The 21,311-nt window shown below is 37.7% G+C and overlaps 1 protein-coding gene across 6 annotated transcripts in view; it reads right to left on the reverse strand.

Moving 5' to 3' along the window:
- The window catches only part of ubr3 (ubiquitin protein ligase E3 component n-recognin 3), an 81,718-nt gene that overhangs the window by 54,798 nt on the left and 5,609 nt on the right, over positions 1-21,311 (reverse strand). For all 6 annotated transcript variants that reach the window (XR_013197052.1, XM_077215134.1, XM_077215138.1 and 3 more), the window contains exons 3-17: positions 20,878-21,030; positions 19,071-19,223; positions 18,418-18,458; positions 18,129-18,195; positions 17,887-18,017; positions 16,463-16,691; positions 14,252-14,431; positions 12,746-12,879; positions 11,864-11,950; positions 11,715-11,780; positions 9,437-9,526; positions 6,830-6,958; positions 5,387-5,439; positions 3,755-3,888; positions 191-276 (exon numbers count right to left, since the gene is read on the reverse strand). Coding sequence is in view for 5 of the 6 variants with exons in the window: in XM_077215134.1 (XP_077071249.1) it covers positions 191-276; positions 3,755-3,888; positions 5,387-5,439; positions 6,830-6,958; positions 9,437-9,526; positions 11,715-11,780; positions 11,864-11,950; positions 12,746-12,879; positions 14,252-14,431; positions 16,463-16,691; positions 17,887-18,017; positions 18,129-18,195; positions 18,418-18,458; positions 19,071-19,223; positions 20,878-21,030 (1,733 nt within the window). In the remaining variant the exon portion in view is untranslated. The remainder of the gene's footprint in view (positions 1-190; positions 277-3,754; positions 3,889-5,386; positions 5,440-6,829; positions 6,959-9,436; positions 9,527-11,714; positions 11,781-11,863; positions 11,951-12,745; positions 12,880-14,251; positions 14,432-16,462; positions 16,692-17,886; positions 18,018-18,128; positions 18,196-18,417; positions 18,459-19,070; positions 19,224-20,877; positions 21,031-21,311) is intronic.

Genomic DNA, 21,311 nt, shown 5'->3' on the forward strand with positions numbered 1-21,311 from the left:
AACACTTAAATGATCATGTATCTTTTTGTACTGGGTTACATTATTTTTGCATAGTATAACATTTTTAAAGAATACTATAAATAGTTCTTAATCAAAAATAATTCTCAAGAACATCACAATTTGTTCTAAAACTAGCAAGTGCTAGCCATACTTCCTGCGAGTACAATGTGTTTTCATGGTGAAAGGATACCAGGTCTAGCAGGGAACTGTGGGTACGATCATTCATACACAACTGAGACACCATCTCCGCTCTCAAAATCTCATCATCAGACATTCCTGCAGGGAGACACAAAGACAGAATTTATTAATTGAGTTCATATCTTCATCTCTGTGAAAGTCTGGAAGCACAAGAGGGGAAAAAAAATACACAATCCACATGTGTGCCATAACACACAAACCACAGCTTTCAAAATGTGCAAGTCCGTCAAAAATGGCTCCAAATATTGTCAAGTTGTTTGCTTGACCATTATTTTGAGTGATTACCTTAAGCTATTGCAAAACAATCATTTAATATTATTATTATAATTATTTAAGGCTGTCGAGCAATTCAAATTTTAAATCCAAATAATTACACAATGTGGCGATTAGTTAATCTAATTGAATCGCAAACTGCACATCAAATTTGGCTAAAAAGTTAAGCCCCCAAAAATATATTTTTAATCATTATTCTGTTTAATGACAAAAGTATCAAACAGACATTACAAAAAGTAGTTTTAGATTAAAAAATAATAATTAATTTGATGCAAAAAATTTATTCTGCATAACTTTTACACAAATGGCCATGGTGAGAAAATGATGACAGAATTTTTTTTGGGGGGGGGCATAAACCGTTTATGGGTTTTTATTACGGTTATATGGAACCATCCTGACCCGAGATATTGAGTGTACTGTAAACATATATAACCAAAAATGTGTTGTGGGCCACGACACAAAGACACCCGCTGTGGTTAAACCAATAAAAAAATAAATAAATAAATTTTTTAAAAAAAGTGGTTTTGCAATAGCAATATGCTTTTAAAAATGTTTTTTGTAAAGTTAAACATGGTCAAGCAACCTCCATTGGACCACTTGAGATGACCCAGGCGCAAGTCCTCTCTGTTAACAGAGTTCTGTTAAAGAACATGGACCTTTTACTCGTATTTATGACCAAACAGTGTTAATGAAACCATATTCATTCCTCTAAAACAGGGTAATTGTATAGAGAGTATGTACATGACGTCACAGTAGGCGGGAGTCGCTGCGGTTACAAACATAATGCCCTAGTGCTTTAACAATTTTAGGGCTGGGAAATATGACAAAAATATAGTGATCATCCAGATTTCAATACACCTATATTGTATTTATAACGTTGAATAGGATACATTAATAGGTACCGGCCATGAAATCAGGTACCGGCCATGAAATCAGGTACATATAAATATCAGGAAACCAGGGGCCTCATGTATCAATCTTGCGTACGCACAAAAACTTTGCTTACGCCAGCTTTCACGCTCGCGGTCGGATGTACTAACAGTGAAATTAACGTGAGAATGTGAGTTCCTCCACGCCAATTTCATGTCTGGCGTACGTACATTTCTCATAGTTTTTGTCCGTTGGCGACTCTTACAGGCAATGAAGTTAAGTTGCAAACATTACACAGCGAATTGTTCTAAGTCTATCGCACTACCACCGAAGCATTGCTATTAATTTGCAATTTATAAAATAATTTACATATATTGTCACACGAGCCTTATGGGAATATTCTATCAATTATGCAATTAAGTGAACATATAAAAGCATATGCAAATTGATACAACCCTTAGTCTATGGCAATGGCAGCTTTGGTCTTATTAGAGGACATTGCTAATGGCAGAATCCGAAGAGAACGACTTTTTAGGTACCACAATGATTTTCTGGCCCAGGATGATGACTGGTTTATCAGCCGTTTCAGATTTCCAAGGGCTATCCTCTTGGAGCTCTGTGCGGAGTTGGGTCCGAATCTAAAGAAAGAGAGAGCGAGGAGCCACGCAATACCCGTTCCCTTGCAGGTGCTGACAACACTTGTTCCTGTCTACTGGTTCTTTCCAAAGGGAACTGGCAGACCGCTCAGGGATAAGCCAGACGTCTTTGAGCCGCGCAATGCCAGCGGTATGGGTCGGGATCATCCGCATGTCTACCAGGTATATAAAGTTCCCATATGATGCAGTTGACCAGCCAAACATTAAAACGCAATTGCAGCGATAGCCGGTTTTCCTAATGTAATCAGAGCGATCGACTGCACACACATTGCTATAAAGGCGCCATCTGAAGAATAAGTTGCATATGTGAATCGGAAACATTTCCATTCAATAAATGTGCATATAATATTGGTTACCTTCGTGGCAGTCCTGTAGTAAATCCGAGTCTCACACAGCAGCAGACACTACTCCAGAGAGTAAAGTGTCACCCATAATTGAGGCAACTCTCTGCTCAAAGGGTGTAAATTCATCGACCTCTTTACCACTGCCTGTTCTGCCCACACTCTGTCAGTGCGCAGCAGTTCCATTTAATGTCCAGCTTTATATCAGACCATTTCTTTTTAAGGTCATTTACAGTGCTACTTTCAGATCCCACCGCATTGACGGCATCAGCCAAACTCTCATATTTTTTCCTTTTGTTATTAATTCCGGAGGACAAAGTTCCAAATATTTTTTTTCTCGTTTCTACCTCAGCACCTCTGATTCACTTTCTGTAAAGTTTCGTCTCTTGCCGCTTGCTTTAGCCATTTTCTTACTCCTTTCTTTTGCCAAAGTGGACTCATTACCATATTTAAATGTATTTAATTAAGGGAGGAGACTGGGTGGGGCGTTGTGCTCGTGCATGTGCGCTGATTTTTACGTTAATTGGGATGTACAAAGAGAATATGCGTGGGATCCTTCGTACGCAGAGATTCATACATCTGTTTTTTTTTATGCGTACGCACATTTACAGCTTTGTCCGTACGCAATGTTTTAGTATGAATTCAACGCAAGTCTTTGTACATGAGGCCCCTGATTCCTGGCCACATGCCAATGTTGCACATTTAAGCAGACAATCGTTTGTTTTTCTCTCGTTTTCGCAGTTTCCCCTATTAAAGCAACACCAAGGAACTTTTCCTCTGCGGTCGCCCTACAGGTTGGAAGCGGAATTGTCCATTACCGCTGTCGTAAATAATTTAGCCTACCGCAGCCTACTGTCGCACGCGCACGCTCGCAGTTTATCCAGCACCGGCTTTGGAATCAACAATGGCCACAGACAAGGTAGAGTATGATGCATGATTTTATGAAAGACATCACAAACGAAGAAAAACTATTTATGCCGTAAAGCAGTCGAATTTTGTAGTTCTTTTTGTGCTCCGGTTACTACCCGAAACCCGAAGTTACATAGTGCCAGTAAAAGCGGTACAGACCCCGTCAGGCTATGGCAGACGTGTCATTTAACCTATTGTAAGTCGATGTACCATCACAAGGGTCTTGGAAATATATTATGAAGGTTGAAAAAACAACATAGTGTTCCTTTAAATCCAGCCATGTTGCAGGATGTTTTGCTACTCGGTGTGACTGAGTGGGCGTGTTCTGGCGGGAAAGTGACGTCAATGCATGCCGTTACCATCTACACTGAAGCTGTATGAGTGTAGCCGTAGATTAACCAATTAGAAGTAACACATTCCAACTAATAATAGATCTTGTGTATGTTAGCAATTTAATGTTATTGAGCTTCAAACTGTCAGTATTAGTGAAAAAGAGATGAGATGTACCCAGGTGTATTCGGAGACTGCTCAGTATGACCAGGAAGGTGAGCGCTCCCTCCAGCATGGGTCTCTCCTGCTCGGAGTCCAGCACTGCGTTCTGATGTTGAGACGCCATCGTCAGCAAGTCCACCACCTTAAACCTGACATAAACACAAAGCTTTTAGGAGCTATCTCTAAACAACGGTGGCTGGAAACAATCTGTGTGAAAACACAAACAGGGTGGGAAATTAGCACCCGCCACCAGCCAATAGCTGGTACTTTTTCAAAGTGGCGGGTGACTTTGCCTTGTATACCAGCCACAGTGGCGGTTAGATTGTAAAACATATTTTTATTGGTTATTATTTAAAACATTCCTCGTAACGGATTGGACATCTTTTGTCAAAGAATGCTGTTGCTAAGTAAAAATAATGCACTTTTGTCGAGTAACTAATTTGATTGGTTTTCAGCGCTGTGCGTCACGGACACAGCGCACGGACACGGCGCTGAACGGACCGTGACACATATAGCTGAGCTGAGGTAGCCTACAGACGAAAGGAAAATTAAAAAATGTGGCGACATATACCCGGTGTTAAGAGGCCCGCCACGGAGTCAGCAGTATATGAATGTACAAACCTATGAGGGCGAAGTAAATAAAAAGTGAAGGTACTTTTCGAACAAGTGGCGCATTAATGACGAAGGGATAACGAGGGAATGGTTAGCCTACCTTCCCGTCGAACAGTCCATGCACTGTACTTATTGTCGAACCTATGCGTCGTCCGAAAATGCAAACAATTTGTTCGTTAGAGGAACAACTAACCTTAAAATAGAGTCAATAATGAATATGACCAATTCTATTCAGAAACGTCCATGCGATCAGCAAAAAGGGCAGACCTTTTCGGGACTACGTTTGGATGTGCAAGTAAGTAAATTACTAACTTGAAGTTGTGTTTTGTGATGGCTAGATAGCTATCGTTTTTTTAGTTTAGGGATAGTTTTAGCAGCCGCGAGGATAGGAGCCGATACCGTGGGTGCTCCGGAGCTCGATTATGTGTCAGTTAAACTTTTCATCTCCAATCCTATCTGTATTTGTGAGAAGTGGTGCTGTCCTGAGTTGAAAGACAGCCTACTTTACGGCTTTATTACCGAGTTAAGCCTCTGGGGTCCACAAACGCGCTGGCGCGTTTTGCTGGATTTTTTTTCAAATAGCAGCAAAATACATTTAAATACTCCATCATTTATGGTCATACAGACTTAACTAATATTACAAACTAAACTGTAAAATAACCATGCATAAAATTTTCTCAAAAATACAAACATGTACATACATGTTGCTCACATATTATGGTAGCCCTGTTTGTGCTGAATAGTGCTTTTAAAAAATAAAAATAAAAGGGCGTGCGCCCGTGAGCATCCACGGAGGAAAACATAAATTGGCGCTTGAGTGCAGCACAACTCATATTTTTAAATGGATAAAACGAATTACACATTTATAACGGACGTCAATGTTATCAAAGTCACAGTTCTCATTCATAAATTTGAATTCCAGAAAAAGTGGCTGGTAGATAATACAAGTGGCTGGTAAAATTGGGCATCCAGCAGCCACTGTGGCTGATGGGCAAAAAAGTTAATTTCCCACCCTGAACACAAAAGTTGCCGTACCTCTCAAACACTGAGGAAATGAAGTAATCTGGATCCAGTCTAGATGCACACACCTGAAGACAAAAAAAAAAAAAAAAAAAAAATTTTATATATATATATATATATATATATATATATATATATATATATATATATATATATGTATATATAAATATTATTATAGTCTCAGGAGGAAACATGCAGCGTCTATTAACATAGTGATAAATGCGAATAGCAAAAGGGTGAGATAGCCAGCAAATTTAGAAAGAACTGCACAAAATACATGGTTAAAAACAGATTATAACGAATGCCTGACCCTCACTGAATGATTTACGTGATTCAAATTAAACTGTCTTCTGAAGAAAATGTGTTGTATTGTGCATCTGCTAACAACTTTTACCTCAGAATAAAATTAACCAACATAGGTTTATCTTAATATGGAAACATGGAATATTCCACACATGTAGTAATGAAAATGAGGAACGCAATCATGTTGTCCAAAAAATTAAAACGTCTCAAATAAAATGAAAATGTATTGATGCTGCGAGTGACGCAATGACATGTGCTGTCTGTCTACAAAGCAAAACAAACCAAACAAACCAATCTGATTTGTCTGTCTGCAAAACAAATTAAACGTTTTTTCGGTCTGCAAAACAAAACAGTTTTGACTGTCTGCAAAACAATACAAGTTTGGTTTGGTTTTGTTTTGCCGACAGACAAAACTGTCTTGTTTTGCAGACAGACAAAACTGTCTTGTTTTGCAGACAGACAAAACTGTTTTATATTGCAGACAGATACATTGTTTTTTTTTTTTTTTTGCAGACAGACAAAACTGTTTTCTTTTGCAGACAGACAAAACTGTTTTGTTTTGCAGACAGACAAAACTGTTTTGTTTTGCAGACAGACAAAACTGTTTTGTTTTGCAGACAGACAAAACTGTTTTGTTTTGCAGACAGACAAAACTGTTTTGTTTTGCAGACAGACAAAACTGTTTTGTTTTGCAGACAGACAAAACTGTTTTGTTTTGCAGACAGACAAAACTGTTTTGTTTTGCAGACAAACAAAACTGTTTTGTTTTGCAGACAGACAAAACTGTTTTGTTTTGCAGACAGACAAAACTGTTTTGTTTTGCAGACAGACAAAACTGTTTTGTTTTGCAGACAGACAAAACTGTTTTGTTTTGCAGACAGACAAAACTGTTTTGTTTTGCAGACAGACAAAAATGTTTTGTTTTGCAGACAGACAATTTTTTTTTTTTTTTTGCAGACACAAAACAGATTGGTTTGGTGTTGTTTTGCAGACAAACGGTTTTGTCTTGTTTTGCAGACAATCTGTTTTGGCTGTCTGCAAAACAAAAAAACTAACCAAAATCATGTGTGGCAAAGAATTTTGAACCGTGGATGAACTCATCCTTCAAGTCCAGAAGTGTGAGGTGAGTGTGTGAGGGGTGTCGGCGTGTGTTACCTGCAGGAGGTAGATGTCCGGGTCAATCATAGAGTTACAGAAGTGAGACTGGACATAGGTCATGGCCTGACCTTTAATCTGCAGCCCATTTCTCACCCACATGTTACTATGGATCTCAGACAGGCTAGCCTGCACAAACACACACAAACACAGATCCATTTATGATTACCATCTACTTATCACACACTGTAGAATTATCATTATAACGCTGTCACTTAAGTCACACGCCAGAAGTGAAACGCGAGACATCAGTCAAGATTTATAACAAACGGCTGCAACATTAATGCTACTGAAGCACAGGACATTGTGTTGTGTAGTGCACTGATGGGCAAAATGAAGACCAAACAATATTAGATGGGCGTAGCTCATCAAAAACACTGTAATGTTATCATAAAAGTAGTACATGCGACTTGTTTGTGTTCAATTAAAATTTTTTTGAATACATTGTCACAAGATCCAAGATTTCCAGTGAATAACTTACATTCATCTGTGGAAGAGTACATAAACTGCTAAGACTACTCTTACAAGTTAGTAGGGGTGACCCTGAATAGTCGAAGATTCGATGCATCGATAGGAGGAGCCTGATTCGACTACCAATCTCACAGTCGAATCTTCACAGAGGTTATATGAGGGTGCCCAATGTCTGATTTCACATAGAACTACCGATTTCTGTAAATACGTTAATATATGAGCCTATTATGATAATGCTGTAAATACAAATGTGCAAAGGAAGAAGCTTTTAATAAATATTTTTAACGTGCGTGAATAAATCCAAACACCCCGTGACAGATTTAAGTTTCATTTTCGTTCCGTGACCGAAAGAGGAGCGTTTTGGCAGCAGGGATTTAAATCTTTAAAAATGTCTGGGATAAGAAAATCTAAAGTGTGGATGCACACCATCAGAAAGCACACCATGTGAATGCACACCATTCTCCAAGGCTGGATTTAGATAAGGAAAACCATGATCGCACTTCTGCAGGCCAACGTTAAAAAGTTGGTTTTCCTCGGGACATTCTAAAATGCTTAACGTGAAACAAGCTTTTAAAACGCTTAAAGGGCACTTTTACGTGGCTTAATGTATAGTACATGCCTTATTAAGAAACTATACTATGTGCAGATAAGCAGATGAACCCAGAATATGAACGCAACGTGTTCCTCCTATAGGAAGTCACGTAAAGCGTTTTCTTTAACGCTTTTCAATAGGAAGAAAATTAACGTTTAATTAAACGTGCTGCGTTCATATTCTGGTTTAATCAGCTTTTCTGTAGGCTATACAGTATGCTTTTCTGTAGGCTATACAGTATGCTTTATTAATAAGGTGTGTACAGAATTTGATCTTTTAATATAACTGTCTTAGGACATTAAGCAGTCAAACGTTTTTCATGTTAAGCGTTTTAGAATGCATTTTATCCGCACACAATTTGAAAAGACTCAAACGGACTCAGAGACACAGACAGTGAAAGACTAGAGATTTTTTCTCTCGATCAGGAAGGGTCGGCCTACAAGTGATTTCAAAACATTTCAGCCGGTTCTAATTTGATTTTGGATGCTGTGAACATGTTTAAATAACTGTGTCTCAAGTTTAGCGTTGTTTCAGTTAAAAAGACAAAGTTGACAATTCTGGCTATACTTTCGATATTTTAATAATTTCATTATTTATTGATCACTCAGGGTTATTTAATTTAACTATTTGTGGCTTGCGTTTTGAATAGATCTTACCCTGCACTTTAGACACTTTGCACACATTTGTTCTGCATCTTGTGACTTGATTCGGACTTATTTCGTTTTGTATTTTTATTTATTAGAAAGGTATATTCTGTTGTAATTTAATTCTGTAAATTAATTGTTGATTATTTTTCGGTGCATTGATGTTGCGCTCTCTAGAGCCTGCTCGCACAGGCAATTTAGCCTATTTAATTTGATTTGATTTGCATGTGAAATGCAAATCCTGTCTGCACTGTGGCCTTTCTGCAGTTATTTATGTTATTTCTTAGTTTTCTTGATCTGAAATGTTTTTATATATTTTCTTCTATATCTTTGTGTGATGTTCTGTACTTAGCAGCTTTAAAATGTTAAACACATGATTCGACTATTAGTCGACTATAGGGAAGACTTTACGATTCTGATTCGACTATGAAAATCCTAAGTCGGGGACACCCCTACAAGTTAGTCATCTATTTTTTTTTTTTATAGGACATGTCATAACTTTACAGTATGACAGTTACATAAAGTAGGTTGGTCTAAAAAGTAAAACCAATTACGCCTTGACTAACTGCCAGCTGGTCAAACTAGTTCCAAAGACAATGTCTCAGCATACAGTACAGTATCATATGACTTCAGAAGACTTGTATGAGAATAATACAAGTTGAGTCATATGGGTTAGTTAACGCCATACTTTTAGTAGTTTCAGCCCTGGTCCAACAGTTTAAGAATATAAGATATGGAATCATAAGAGTTTGTATGATTTTTGACATGAGGATGAATACATCTGACAGAATTTGAATTAAATTTTGGTGAGCTATTGCTTTATTTACACACAATCAGGTGTTTCTTCTCAGTTTGTTGGTTCTTATTTTAATATTTCAATTAATCTCCATCATGTGTTACCTGTATCTGAAGAGGGTGAACCATGATCTTCATCAGCATCTCCTGATCAGGAAGCAAACTGTCCAAATCCAGACCTTGACACTTCACTCCCTGCAAAACAACAAAAATGGATGCGTTTATAATAATGCACATAAAATAAAGACTTCAAACAGACATATTACTAGAACTATTTAACATCTGATTCTGGAGCAGCTCTGGAGGGTTTTGACTGTTTCAGTGTCATCAATACATTAGATATCAATTAATTCATATCTGCATGAAGAAAGCCACCAAACTTCTTCATGTCAGTAAATCTAATATAAACAGTGCCCCAATTTTGGGTGAACCCTTAATTCGAACCAACATATCCATATGAGGTCCTAATCATCATGCTTCCTCAAAGTTAAGAGCAGTGGTGCTCATTGTCAGTCAGTCGTTGTCATGGAGAAATCCTGTAAACTCGTCGCTTCCGTAACGTCAGAACCATCGTCGACGACTGATGACGGATCAGGTTCATGAAGGGTTGTTCCATTTCGTAGGGGAATATTTCAACCCCTTGGCCCTTGTAACTCTGTTTTAAGGGCCAATGGGTAAACTCGAAAACAAGGGGTAGGGGCAAGGGGTGAATTGGGATTGAGCCTTATTTTTACTAACTGTAGACCGTACCGGTATAATATTGTATTTGATTAAAATACCTCCACATTTAGGGCCAGATTTACTATTAAAACACTACTGTCAGGATTTACTAAAGACACACAGTGAAAAATTAGCGCTGAAAAGGCATGGACAGGGTTATTTTTGCGGCTGACCTTATTGCAAATGCATTTGTAGGAGTTTCCCTTTCAGTCCCTTTAATGGGAGGAGAATATTTAAATTAATCATGCCAGGTGATTTATTAAGGTTTGCACTAGAAAATTTACTGGTACTTGAGCCATTATTTAACGTCTTAATTTAGAAAAAGCTTGTCTTAAACCAGACGCTGATTTGCGCTGCTCTTGGTAATAGGGGTCTGCCACATCATACCGTCCACGATAACACCATTATAAATTTTTACATGATAATAAAAGTGTCATATCACAATATTAATGATATATCGGCGCAATGACATATGGCGCATATACGTTCCCTAGCGCACAACAACACCTGTCTGAGCGTGAGAGCAGCGTGTCACCCTCTGATGACGATTTAGTACCTAAAGAGGAGCTACTTCTATATTATTTTAATAATACCCGCAGGTCAACCACTTATAATGTGGGAAATTCCCCCGCAAACATTGGATTTAAGTTACTCATACAATCTACATGCTAAAGTGAATAACACAATTATAAAACCAAATCAATCATTTTAAAACTTTCTCCGAGACGCATTTTCACAAACCGTGTGAGTGTTCAGCGGCGCCATGTGTCTTCTCGCTCGGTCTCTCAAAATGGGTTGCACAAGGCAAGCGTCGATTCCACACCCTCGCGTTTAGCAGTCGGGACATGACGGATTGTCACTTGCACAATCGGGCCAGCATTGCATCGTAACCAAAGTTACGCGATTTTAAACGATTCAGTACACACACGCTCACAGAGATGTTTTTCTCTGCGTGCACTGCATATATATAGTAAAGCCGCCTCACAAAAGAAAAAAAACAACAACAACAAAAGACAATTTTAATTGTAAAAAATCTGAATTAATAGCCTAAGTATTTAATTTAGTCAGAACTCAGGACTAAAAGACTAACAGTGTTATTTTACATTTGATTAACTTATTCAGTTCTGTAGTATTTCTGAATACTAGTATTAGACCTACCCAAAAACTTTTCTCTTTATTTGTATCTTTATTATTTTGTATATATTTTTGCTACTTTTTTCAATCTTAGACTTAAGCATATGGTTTTACTTCATTATAGAAGACACTTCTATAATTTAATTTTAGTGATTGGCTGTATTTGCCAGTTTAACCTGTGAAAGACTGGAGTGCTTGTTGCAGAAACTTAAATTCATGCTATGTTTGAGAACAAATGAGTTCTAATTGGGGCAAAGTTGCCCAGGATTTGTGTGACCCCTGTTCATTTACATTTAACATAGAAGTCCTGAAATACAAGTTCACATTTTTTACGGTTTTTATCACTCCACTTCTATGACTCTCTGCAGGTTACATTGTTTTGTAAATAGTTGGCAACAAGTAACTGTCTTTATCAGAGAGTCATTAAATGATTCACTCAACCAGTTTGTTCAACAAGACTAATTCATACAGGAACTTAACAAAAATACTGTACAGGTTCTGAGTGTGTCGGACTGGGCTCCAAGCTCACCTTGCTGAGGAACATGGCGTAGTATCGATGGAGAGGTAAATGAAAGGTCAGCTGGTTGAGGGCAGGCTGTGACAGAGAGAGAAAGGTTTCTCACCCACTTCACATTCATTAAGACATTTAATCTGACAGTTTAGGCATCAAGACTGTACCTCATCTAAAAACCCAATGGCATCAAACCACATCTGAAGAGTTTCCAGACAGTACCGCACCACTGTCTTTGTGTAGTCCTGGGTCTCCTGACAACACAAAACATGTTCAATTCAAACTTAAGCCACTAAACAAGGCCAGTTCACACAGAACACATTTCTGAATCCCACTGTGCTGATTTTCTATTGTTTTTTTATGTAGGCATGCAGTAGACCAGTGATTCACAACCTGGGGGCCTCAACAAACATCCAAGAGGGCCTCAAGATGACTTAATACAAGGGCTGTCACTAACAATTATTCTGGTAATCAAGTAATTGGTTGATAATTTTGACGATTAATCGTATATATTTTAATATAATAAAGTATCAAAAGCAAGAGATCATATTGTAATATACAATCAATGTACATGTTGTATAACAAATGCCTGCAGAGGACGCCAACGGCCTGATGTTGTCACACTTTACAGCAGATCAAATCCTTGTTTAACATTGGCTTAATTACATTTAATTACAATTTTACTTAATCTTTAATATTTGGCTACTTCTTTACTATAGAAATGCTACAGCCAATGTAATTTCTAAAACATGTTGACCTCAAAACATGCAAACTTATTTTAAAACTGTTCGCATATTTAGAAACATATTGATGTATTCTTATGTGTTGGCGTAGGTTTAAAATTGTTTGCATTCCCAGATGTGTGAATGGCCCTTGAACTCATTTATCAAGTTACATGTAGCTATTATACAACAACATTTATGGAAAAGCAAAACCTGCAGTAAAAAAAAATGACAAACTAAAATATAACTCAGAATACAGCAGATAAAAGAGAACATTACAAATAGAAAGGTGCTGGAGTGATGCATGCAGAGATGACTGTAGCTCACTTTGACTTTGCAGTGTGTGAGGAGACCCCACATGGGCTGAGCACAGGCCTCCAGCTCAGCTGCAAACGCTGCATAATACGTCTGAGACTCAAACTCCACGTGCTCATTCAGCTCTCTCTTGTTCAGATTCATTCCTGACAGAGCAAAAGATACAGGGAAGAAATCAATAACATCAGGGGGGGATTCTTGACTCACAGAAATCAAGTTTCAGTTGTAACATAACCTACATCTCACACACAGTTCTGTGATTTTAATCAAAAATAAAATTAACTTCATAATAACTGTTTATTTATATAGTATGCATTTATATAAGGCATCCCATGTCAAGCTATATTGTAAATACAATTCACTGCACAAATAAAATATTTTCTTCCTCGGTATTTTGGTATTGTTTTTCAGTAAAAATATCAAAACATCATTAAATCAAGAAACAATTACTTGAGAAGAAAATTAGCTTAAGATATTACATCTTGTTTTCTGAAAAAATGTAAAACCTGAAAACTACGTTTTCTAAACAGTATGTTGTTCCATTCTACTGACTGTATATTTAAACATGTCACGTAATAAATAACTTTGCCTGCTTTAAAGGCTTTGAGAATCTTCCCTTTTATCACTGATGATGCTGAAAGCTAAAGTGATTAGAACTTTCATTATACAACGTTCAGGTTAAATCCTACGTTTTCCTATCAGTTCTAAGAAAGAGGTTTACCTTTAAAGAATAAGAGGTTAAAGAATAACAACCACTTAAATGGAGTCAGATTAGTTATCTTGGAGTCAGATAAATAACTGAAATATGCACGTCATCCTGCTTTTTGTTCTGATTATTGGTGCAAAATAGCAGCGTAAGCTTCCAGTCTTGCATTATAAATAAAAACATATTTTTCTGACCCTATTGGTAGATATTTCTTCTTGATTTAAGCATCAACTCACGTAATTTTGACATTTCTCAGAAAACAAGACTTGTTCACACCAAGAACAACACCTATAAAGGTAACTAAAGTATAATGATAACTTTATTAGCGTCCACACCAGCACACAGTATCGTTCTTTTTATTGTTTAAATGCACTACAGTTCTGTCGCCAGTAGATTTAAATGCACAAGCTTTTTAAAGTTTGGTGGATTCTGATTGGCTATCAATGTTTTTGCCGTTCATCAGCGGGAAAAATCATTCTGAAAGGGATTCCAGCTACATTGTTTCTCTATGCCGTTATCGTTATAGTTGTGCTGTGGACTCTGCTATTCTTTTAAATTTAGAACTACATCTTTATCGTTATAATTTAATATCTTAGGTCATTTTGCTCCTCAAGTAAATGTATCTTGACTTATTTAAAGTTTAGATATTTGTACAAAAATAGGAAGAGTTGGGCATAATTAAGCCCTTTAGCAGTAGTAAACACTAATTTATTCTCATTGTGCCATTTCATAGAACTAAGAACGAAACAGCACCACAGACTTTGAAACAAAAGCAGCGTCTATGACCGCAGGATTTCCTGTCAGTTATTGACCTTGGAAGTAGGAGACGAAACTCATCCAGAGCAGCAGCAGAGAACGATCCTCCAGGAAGCGCTTGGCCACACTTTGGTGTGAGAGGATATTAATAAAATCACTAACTAAAGGCCAATAGGTGTTATTCTTCAGTAGAGCTTCACCACAGTTTACCACCACATGACGATTATTCTCCTCATCTGTGACATTAAAAAAAACACAGATAGAAGACATTTCAAAACATTTTATACTTGCACATTCTGGAAATGTAGCCGGTCACCCGTGAGTCGCCTCAAGAAATGCGCATACAGTGTTCGGTACATCTACAGCAAAAACAGTGGGAATGGTGCCATACATTTCTTTGGTTACCTTTAGGGCTGCACGATTTGGGGAAAATGTCATAATGCGATTATTGAGGTCAATAATGCGATTGCTATATAATAAACACATGGTTTCATGAGTCAACTTGCTTAGTTTATGGAAAATGCACACACAGATAAGTGATAATGCTGAAATGTGAATCTCTCAACTCAGTGTTTTCAAATTAAAATAATATTTTTTACAAAATTAAATAACGACATCTTTGCATTACTGCAAACTTGTTATTGTCTCAATAGTATAAAAGAAATAGTATAAAATAGTATAAAAGAACATTTGTATGCTCATAAAAATAAGATATTTTGAACATTCTGTCCAGACAAACAGGAACATTTAAACAGGATGTGTACTGTGATTGTCAAAATATGTGGTAACTAAACAGAAATTTGTTAAGTTTCGTGACAATATGTTACAATGTTTGCATGGTACAATGACTGGTAGGCTACTGTTTTTATTATTGCTTGATCTTGTGATTTGATTCCGATCTCAATTCAATGTCGATTCATTTGGATAAATATTAGGTACAGTAGATACATGTTAATTTTTCTCAAGAAAAAAAAATCTCACCTAATGCTGTAAACATACAGAGAGCCCCGTCAGCTGGTATTATTATTAAAGGTTAAAAATAACAACACAAATTAAATATAAGGTGTTTTTACTAGGCTATAATAACAACGTGACAATATTTTAAATGATACAAGTAAAAATATAATAAATATTTAATACAGTGCACATATTTAGCAAAATACTCCTCTCTATATATAATTTGTCTAGCCAACTAACGTGCTATCAAATGGCTTTCCTGAGGTAAATGTAACATTATGTGGCAACCTATTGTTCTCCAGCTGTTTTACTGACCACTTTCCACGACTGAAAAACACTGATTGATTAATATTATGTATGAGGCATAAACATTTCGGTAAGTTGTAAGTCGGTAAGTCAACACACCTATTGTTCATTCGTGTTTATTTACTATTAACTAGTAAAAAGTAAGAGATGTTCGTTTCACGACCTGTCACGTCACATTTACAAGCGCCAAAATCCTATTGTTTGAATTTCGTAATAAAATTGACAGAATGTGAGCTGATGATGTTTCATATCAAAAGTAAACCTGCTCTGTCTAGTCTGTCGGTGTCAGTGTCCTCTTTGCTTCAAGATTTTTCTCTGCGTGAGAAAATGAATGTGTGGCATGAGAGCGTGTGAAAAGTGATAAGATGTTAAGTTTAGTGACAATATGTTACAATGTTTACATGGTACAATGACTGGTAGGCTACTGTTTTTATTATTGCTTGATCTTGAGATTTGATTCCGATCTCGATTCAATATCGATTCATTTGGATAAATATTAGGTACAGAAGATGCATGTTAATTTTTCTCAAGAAAAAAAAAAATCATGTAGAAATCAGGGGGAAAAAAAAAAGAGGCAGGCGTGAGAAAATGGATGTGTGGCGTGAGAGCGTGTGAAAAGTGAAAAGATGAGTGAGAGTTGGCAGTCCTGCTCTCTCTGCTCAGTGTCGGTTATCTTATAGCCAAAATATCGCCACATAAAAGAGGTAGAGGTTTTCTGGCCACCAGTTCAGTGTCCGTCTGCTCGGCGTCATCCTCAACTGTTCTCCGCGATGCACACCGGAGAAACCCACCGCGTGACCACACGCGCCACTGCCTACACTGAAACTGACTGCTCTTCTTTTTATTAGCGGTGTAGAAAATGTGCAAACAGCTCTCAGAGAGAATGGGTTGACACATCCACACATGACTCTATATGACGCAAAATGCTGCGATTTTATGAAATAAATAATGGCATAGGCTTGAGATGGCGATTGCGATATGATTAATCGTGCAGCACTGGTTACCTTGCAGTTCGCTCTTGATAAGGCAGCTCTCCATCATGTAGAGGAGCACAGTGACCATGATGTCCAGTAAATGGCACTCCTCTGTGACGTGTCTCGCCAGCTCCTCGTTACTGAAGAGCTGAACGCTGATGTGAACGATACGGTTGGACATGGTGTCGGACTCGTGGCTCTTCATGAGGGTCTTCATGATGAAGGCGTAGTGTTGTACAAATGTTTTAGTGAACGTGATCTGTGGCACAGGAGAACAAAGTACACAAATTTTGGAAAAATTAATTAAATTATAAAACAAATATTAGAACAATGCAATTTGGTTCTTTAGAGATCATATGCTGTTTGCACCAGCTATAAATAAGTTATAAGTTTTATAACTAACTCAATTTATAACTATTTATGCACTACTAAATATTTGATTATGATTGTAAATGTTTCACTGCTTTTGCATTCTCTCGCAAATGTATTATGTTCCGGAGAAGTTCTGCGATCATTGCAAAGCATTTGTGTTCCCCCAAGAAACTTTGCAAACACATACAGTATATGTTGTTTTTATATGATATTTACATTAATACAACAGTTCGTTCTGGTTCTCGATTCTGATTGGCTGAGAGCCTTTTCCAGCCATGCGATATTCTACCATTAACACTACAGGGAACATTTTACCCATCGTATCACTCCGCTTGCAGCTTTTTTCTCACAGCGAGTGTCATGGTGGATTAGCAAACACCATAATTTAACAAATACTACTGTTGTTGTGTCACAGAATGTAGTTTAAGAGGTTTTTTTTTTTGGCGAGAATGTAGTTATTTAAACCTCAAATATGTGACTTACATATAAACATATCACCGTGAACAGTTAGTGTTAAAGATAGTGTTTAAACATGAGGTATAGTTCATTTTGGGTATATCAAACAGGCTCTCTTTAGTTTTATCTATTACTTGTTCCAGAGCAAACCGATTTGACTAAGGGCAAAGTTAAGCTTCATAACTTCATATTTTTATTTAACTGAAATCCTGTACTATAACTAGCACTGATTTTGTAATATCAGTTTGAGTCCAAGTCAGATTCTGAAAATGCAAATGATTAAGCAGATCGATCGGAACCAACATCCGAAATGCCATGACAACAATTCACTGAAGCCTTGCCTTCCTTCTTCGTGTATGCCTTTGTGCGGGCTATTTGCTAATTCAAATTGTGACGCAGACGTTTACAGAAACAATATCTGGACTTCAATCGATGTTTCAGGCAGGTCTGGATCAGTGTTCTCTGTTAGATATAATAAATCCCTTTTGTGCGAGACCTTATACATCATAAACAGATACATTAGACACAAAACAGTAAAAAGCATCATATGGCCTCTTTAAACAAACCACAGGTTAATTTTGGATCCTGCATAAATAATAAATAATAAGTTTAAGAGCATCAAATACCTTGTAATCCTGATCTGGCAACATGTTGAGCAAAAAAGTGACCATCTTCTGAGGAAATTCATACTTAATAGTCCAAAACAATAACTCTTCTAAAAAGCATTTATGTTTCAGAGTGTCCATTATGGATGGATCTAAGAAAAAAGGAAAACAGCAAGGACATGCAATTATTGTTATTGCTTCTAAATTATTTGAAAAATAAATGCCACCAAGATTTCAGTATGATGAGATGTAATGGGATTTACCTTTGGTACTGCTACTAAGCTTGACTCTTTTCCTCTGTCCCACACCCTGCAGCCCGTCCTGATCCTCCTGTCAAACAAAAATACAACAAACACTTTCCATTCGACACACTCTACTCAACGACGAGCCCAGCTAAACAATTTCCTTTGTCAATAAGTTCACGTTGCTAAAGCGGCCAAAATAAAGCCGTGTTCTCAACAATAACACAATGGGGGCAGACACACCCTGCAGTGTTTGTTCTGACTGGTTGCTGGGTCACATTTGATCTATCCCAGAAGTCTGTGTGCCTACCTCTTTGCTAGAGTCCTCCAGACTGGCAGCAGCGGTAGCTCCTGAAATAAAAAAGTAGTTGGCACAAACATGTAGCAAAATATTAAATTGTTACCATAGCATTCAAGAGAAATCAATACGCTATTCTAGAGCTGTCAAAAGGTACAGACTTCGGTACGAAGTCGGTACTGAAATTTTAAAAATGTGACACTTAGAGTGGAATCATAAACACCATTGAATAATGGTCATTGTACGCGCTCATCGGATATGTCTGTGATTGGCTACAATGATCAACGCTTCAAAAACGTTGTTAATATACATCAATGACGCTCTTCGCCGAGCACTTGCACAGATACACACGGGAGTGTTTGAAAGCAGGCTTCTATCAGCGGACCGGTCCTTTCAAACGCTCCTGTCTTTAAAACACTTTCAGTGTGGACTCAAACGCTCACATGCATTGATCATAGTAGCCAATCACAGACATATCCGTTGAGCGCGTGAACACAACAGCCAATCAGAGGCGTTTACGATTCCGCTCAAGAGCGCTCAAAGCGTCTCAATTTTACAATTTGAAAGTCTGTACTTTTTGACAACCCTACGCTACCCAACATAGAAACGAGGATGAAAACACATCTCTCCAGTCAGGTAAAGCACAGAAGAGACAGCAGTGTTACCCAGCAGACTAAGCGCTCCTGCTGAAGTGTCCGTTGCTGTCCCAGCGCCAGCTCCTCCTGCTCCTTTCTCCTCCACTGACACCAGACCCGAACTCTTCAGCGCTGACAAATACTTCTCATAGTTCCTCTTTGCAAAAACATTCTCCTCTTGACCTGTGGGTGTGGGGTGATATAGATGTGTGAACACAGTCCCAAATCATTTTAAACTCCCTTTTAGTCAATTTTAAATGGGTCATATCAAGTGTGAAAAAGAACAACAACAAAAATTCTTCCTCTGTCCAAAAAGCCGATTATGGAAGCTAATAGCTACAATTACAGCTTGATTAAAAATTTGATTAATGAAATCAAAAACCAAAACGAATAAATATAAAACATAAATAATGAGGAAGTAGGGTATAGGATACATTTTTAAAAATAAAGGTTCTAAAAGGGGTTTTCACAGTGATGCCATAGAAGAACAATTCTTTGGGTTCCTCAAAGAAGCTTTCAGCAAACAGTTCTTGTGGAATGGAAAGGTTACATGGATGTTAAAGGTTCTTCATGGAACCATAAGCCGCTATATTTCCCCTTGAGCTTGGTGCGGCACGGCACGATTATGACCCGTTTGCGGCCCGGAAATTGGCTAACCGTGCTGGTAGAATGTGTTCAGTGACGTCGCCACTCAGGATTGGTCACTTGTCTGTTGCCTGTCTGCCAGTTTATGTGTAGCTGGCCAAGCGTGCTATTTGAGTGAAGTTAATGCAAGTTAGTAATAAAATGAAAGAAAATCTGATCATGCTCCATATCATGATCGCCATTTACATCTCATACTGTTTGTAAACTCTTACATTACCAATACAACGACTAACGCATTCATATTACATTCCAAAGAGCTCCTTATCAGCCCCACAGTGAAAAATGAAACCATAACAGTCCCGGCCGGGCCGGATCGGCACGGTTAAGCAATGAGAGCGGTTTGACAGGACGGTACAAAAGTGACTAGATGCAAATAAAGAACCTTCATTTGTAAAGTCATGATGAGAGAGTTTTTCTTCCTTATTGTGATGTACAGCCACGGGTAACCGTTTATCAAAACAGAAAACAAAATGTTGGGAGGTGAGTTGGTACTATGCATTGGTTGTTCATTGGATGTCGAGATGTGGGAATTGCACTCAAAAGTGGAAGCAAATGAATGTGAGCTTGCAGGAGCGAGTTTAAGAGTACTAAATGATTCACAATAACATCTATATCATGCATTTAGAAAAGTTATTTCATATTCAATGTCAACTTCTAAAGATGAGGTGAAGACGCTATTATCCTAACAGCAGAATACTACTCCAGATTCTAACTGTACGAGTTAATTAAGGGAAAGTTGCAGAATATTGTGGCGTTTATGGCTTCTTGTGTTAAAAACAAGTAGCTGAAGTTTATTTCCCTGATAAGTTTAAGATCCCTGATCCTTTGCAGTGGCACATTATTGAAGGATGGGCAGTCAAAAAGTATTTTGATAGGACAGAAAACCCACAAGTTACAAGTTAGTTATCTCACATTCGAAGAAGCCAATCATAACAAAGGTTATTTGCCCATATATAGGTCTTAAAGTCACAGCAGCAAAAACAGCATTTTTAATTCAAGGGTCAGAGAGAGGGTGGAAAATGGTCAAATAAATAAACAAGGACAAGCTTGGAGAAAAAAAAAAACGTTATATGTAGACCTCGGGAAAATGATACAACAAATGACTGGAAACAGAACTTTGTTGATCGATACATATAATAACAACTTCAATTGCTCAACTACAGTCAATATTACATTCACATTTCATACTCACCCATGCTCAGATCTTTAAAGGTCTGCTGATTGGTTAAGATCTTGGTGAGAACGGTGCGCATGGCCCCGCCCATCTTGGTGAGCTCTTCTAAGAACGATATGTGCGGCTCCAACTGCTGCAGAACCTTCTGCAGATCTCGGTCAGCGGCCGACTCTGCAAGCACATGATAAGATGTTTGTGTGAGACAGAATGAAGCAGCATATGTGAGCCCAGCGGGCACGATTAGCAGGCTCAGACAGTGCATGCCATACACATGGGACTGATATTAAGCAAAAGCACAGAGAAAGCTGTTGACTAATGCATTATTTTATTATTGCAGATTTTCTTATTTGTTGCTTCACAATATGTCTGGTCAGTTTAGGAGCTGAATCTACTGAAACAGCTCCAAACTAAACACTGAAAGCCCCATGAAATTAAACTGTGGCTTTTATTTC

Source organism: Siphateles boraxobius, unplaced genomic scaffold, assembly GCF_051911475.1.
Source record: "Siphateles boraxobius isolate OS27281-9 unplaced genomic scaffold, OSU_SipBor_1 7, whole genome shotgun sequence".
Classification (NCBI taxonomy): domain Eukaryota; kingdom Metazoa; phylum Chordata; class Actinopteri; order Cypriniformes; family Leuciscidae; genus Siphateles; species Siphateles boraxobius.